The sequence below is a fragment of the Suillus paluster genome, assembly GCF_016628075.1.
Source record: "Suillus paluster strain FC165 chromosome Unknown EDB91scaffold_792, whole genome shotgun sequence".
Lineage (NCBI taxonomy): Eukaryota > Fungi > Basidiomycota > Agaricomycetes > Boletales > Suillaceae > Suillus > Suillus paluster.
In genome coordinates, this window is record NW_024538352.1 from 4,023 (window position 1) to 7,036 (window position 3,014).

The window sequence follows — 3,014 nt, forward strand, 5'->3', positions numbered from 1 at the left end:
TCAGTCTTTTAGAGCTCTTGCCCCCATATTACAGAACCAGCCTCGAAGACATCAGTTCTAGATATAGCAGTTGTCCTGCAGTTGATGCCATACCTTCGTGCCCTGCCATTGTAGTTGTCGTTTTTTTACTGTGGTTGCAGATTGCAATTTTTTCTCCCTGATGGTCCAACTGCTGAGTGGTATTGCTTTCCGTGGCACATGTCTGTTATTTGCATACCGCGTAAATTGCCATCGTCGAAATAGGGCAAGCCAAACCGCTGCCTAATGAACGTTCGCCATCAGCCTCTGGGCTTACTGTCACGAAACAAACGATGCCGAGTGAGAAGATAGAGAATGCCAGTGAGTTAGCAAAATGATAATAAATCAGTGCCGAAGGTAGGAAGAAAATGAGGTTATACATGTCATGTACATATCAGTATCGTGTTTGAGATTTATTTATTCGCGCTCAATACACCGATTTTCTATTGCATTCATGCAAAAACGTACGCAAGTCAAGTAACATGAATGTCTTTTGTCAATGCCACAGAATTCATGCTAATGTTATTCAAGAATCTGGTGAAGGCAGCAGGGATATTTGTACGGTCACGAAGGAAGCATATTGATCAACTCTGCAACGACCTGCATATCATACGATCAACCACTGTACCAATGCAAAAACGTAAAAACAACTCACTGTCGCGACATACTCAGTCTACCAAGCTCATGAGGAGAGGCTTACTGGCAGGACGTGGCGTGTAATTCCGTTTCTAAGAGAAGCTATTTATACAAGGCACAAAGGGTGAGTTATGGGGTTTAATCCCGGATACAAAGCAGACAACTCATACTCACATCCGGCTTACAAGTAAGACCCCAGCAGCAGTCCCTTCCGTTGCCGTCGTGGTTACAAACCCAGTCTTTAGGCAGGCAATTCCAGTAGGAAGTCGACTCAGAAGTGTCAGCACTGACAGAGATAGATGTTGTCAGAGCAGCGACAACAGCGAGGAGGAATGAGAAACGCATGGCTTGTACTAGGTAATATGGGATGCGCCAAGGGGGATCTCGAATAATAGTTATGATACTGGTAGTAGGAAGACGGCTTCCTTTATATACTAGAAAGAAAGAAAAGTTTTTTTTTGCGAAGTACTCAGCAGTTTCATCAGCATGGTATCAAACATATGGCGAATTATACCAAACATATGATACTCCTGGCGGACTTCAGGGAGACTCCAGTATAGGCAGAACCACAGGGTCGGCGGATAAACAATCCAGACAATGGTCAGTAATTGAAATTACCGTATAATAAAAAAAACAATCCAGAACACGTGAAGTGCAAACATATGAACTCCAACACAACCTAGTAAGTAGTGATGGAGATGTACCTTGTATCATATAGAGACAGAACGACTATATTCCTTCTACTTTGTCTGCTTAGGCCAACCAATATCTCCGCCGTTATCAGCACCCCCGGCTCAGCGGATTTGTGTTGCACACGGACAAGCGGTGTAACGGAATTTTTCGAAGAACAGGCTGCGATGACCTCGGACGTTGCTCCTTTGAAGACCGCTCGGTTCCTAATCTCCTTAACCATCGTCATTTAGTCCAGGGCAGGCCAAGGTGGAGAATGGACGTCGACTCTCATCGATTTCGTTGTCGTTATGCACGGCTGGAAACTCCCAGCACGATTCTCCCAGATTTGAGAGCCGATTTATGCCAAGTGTTGGTCGCGGTTCGTTGCGGGACAGGAAGAGTGTGCAGGAAGACGTGACCGATGATTAATGACCGGAGGCCGGAACACATTCATGCAAAAGCATATCGGTGAGTTGCTATGATTACGTGCGACCGTTTCTTGCGTGGCGCTGGTGGAGGTAAACGGAGTACGGAATGAAAGGTTAGCATGGTATAAGAGATGCAAATCACTTCTTGTCTGGACGATCACAAACAATGGTGTCGACATTACAATCTGTACGAAAAAAAATCGTCGAACAGCAACATGAACGAGATCCGACGACTTACGTGTGCACAACCCTATGGTGTTTTAGCACCCACGGATTGACAAATAGTGTTGTTGGCAATACTGCGCCATAGTGTGAGGATCAGGTCCAGAACGACTTGTTGCGAAATAAGACATAAGGCTATCAAGCTAAGTCTATTTATTTATAGATTACCTGTAGTACGACCGTATACGGCCGTACAAATACGGCAACATACGGGACCTTTATGCCCGTACCCCCGTACCGTCAACTCAAGGCCTAAACAGCCAACGGTATGGGTATCGTGGCCATATTACGGCCCAATAAACTCCCGTCGTACAGCGTACGGCGAACAGCCCTATTCGCGTCTGCTTGTACCTTATCACCACAACTTCAGCACAAACCCATTGCTCTTCGAGTCTTCAGCACATCTTTCAAAATCATCCTCTGTGCACCCTTGAATCTTACTTCAATGTTCATCGATGTTCAATTCCTCATCAAACGTATGCACTGTTCTTTTGGCATGGTTTTCGAGTGAACCTGTATATTTTGACTCCAGCACAGCTGCACCACTTAGCTATGCGGTGGAATAGACACCCAAAGCACGACTGAGATGACTCCATCCACGTGGGATACTAGTACTTACTTTGTCCTAAGAATTCAACTCCCGAACTTTTAGTGCAAGTACCTGCACCTGCACAATGATAGTAATAGGTTGATTGTTTTGCTTTTATTGAGACGATGTTATTGTTCGTGCAACGATGGACTTGTTTTTACTTTGATTTAGTTTATGTGGATGGGCTGCTGACTCGCTGATGTTGTTTAGATCATGGCCGGTCATGCCCGCCGCATGCCCGGTGCACCATGGACGTCGGAGGACACAATGGCGAAGCTGAGTGTCCTCGACACTAGCCCCTTCTTCTTTCTGAACGATCTTCAAAGACATGCACGTACACGTACTTCGAGAATCGATTTCGGCTGAATAAACCGGTTTTCTCGCGCATTCATGCAAAGACGGATGCAAGGCGAGTAACATGACCGTCTTGTGTCAATGCCACAGAATTC

At 45.6% G+C, this 3,014-nt stretch overlaps 1 protein-coding gene across 1 annotated transcript; it reads right to left on the reverse strand.

Moving 5' to 3' along the window:
- Positions 1-522: 522 nt before the first annotated feature.
- EDB91DRAFT_1190666 (uncharacterized protein) lies at positions 523-1,016 on the reverse strand. The gene is made up of 3 exons (XM_041320531.1): positions 829-1,016; positions 674-756; positions 523-618 (listed from the first exon to the last, which is right to left on the reverse strand). Exons 1-2 carry the CDS (start codon positions 997-999, stop codon positions 715-717), a joined length of 213 nt encoding a protein of 70 aa, XP_041168233.1. The 5' UTR covers positions 1,000-1,016; the 3' UTR covers positions 523-618; positions 674-714.
- Positions 1,017-3,014: the final 1,998 nt, after the last annotated feature.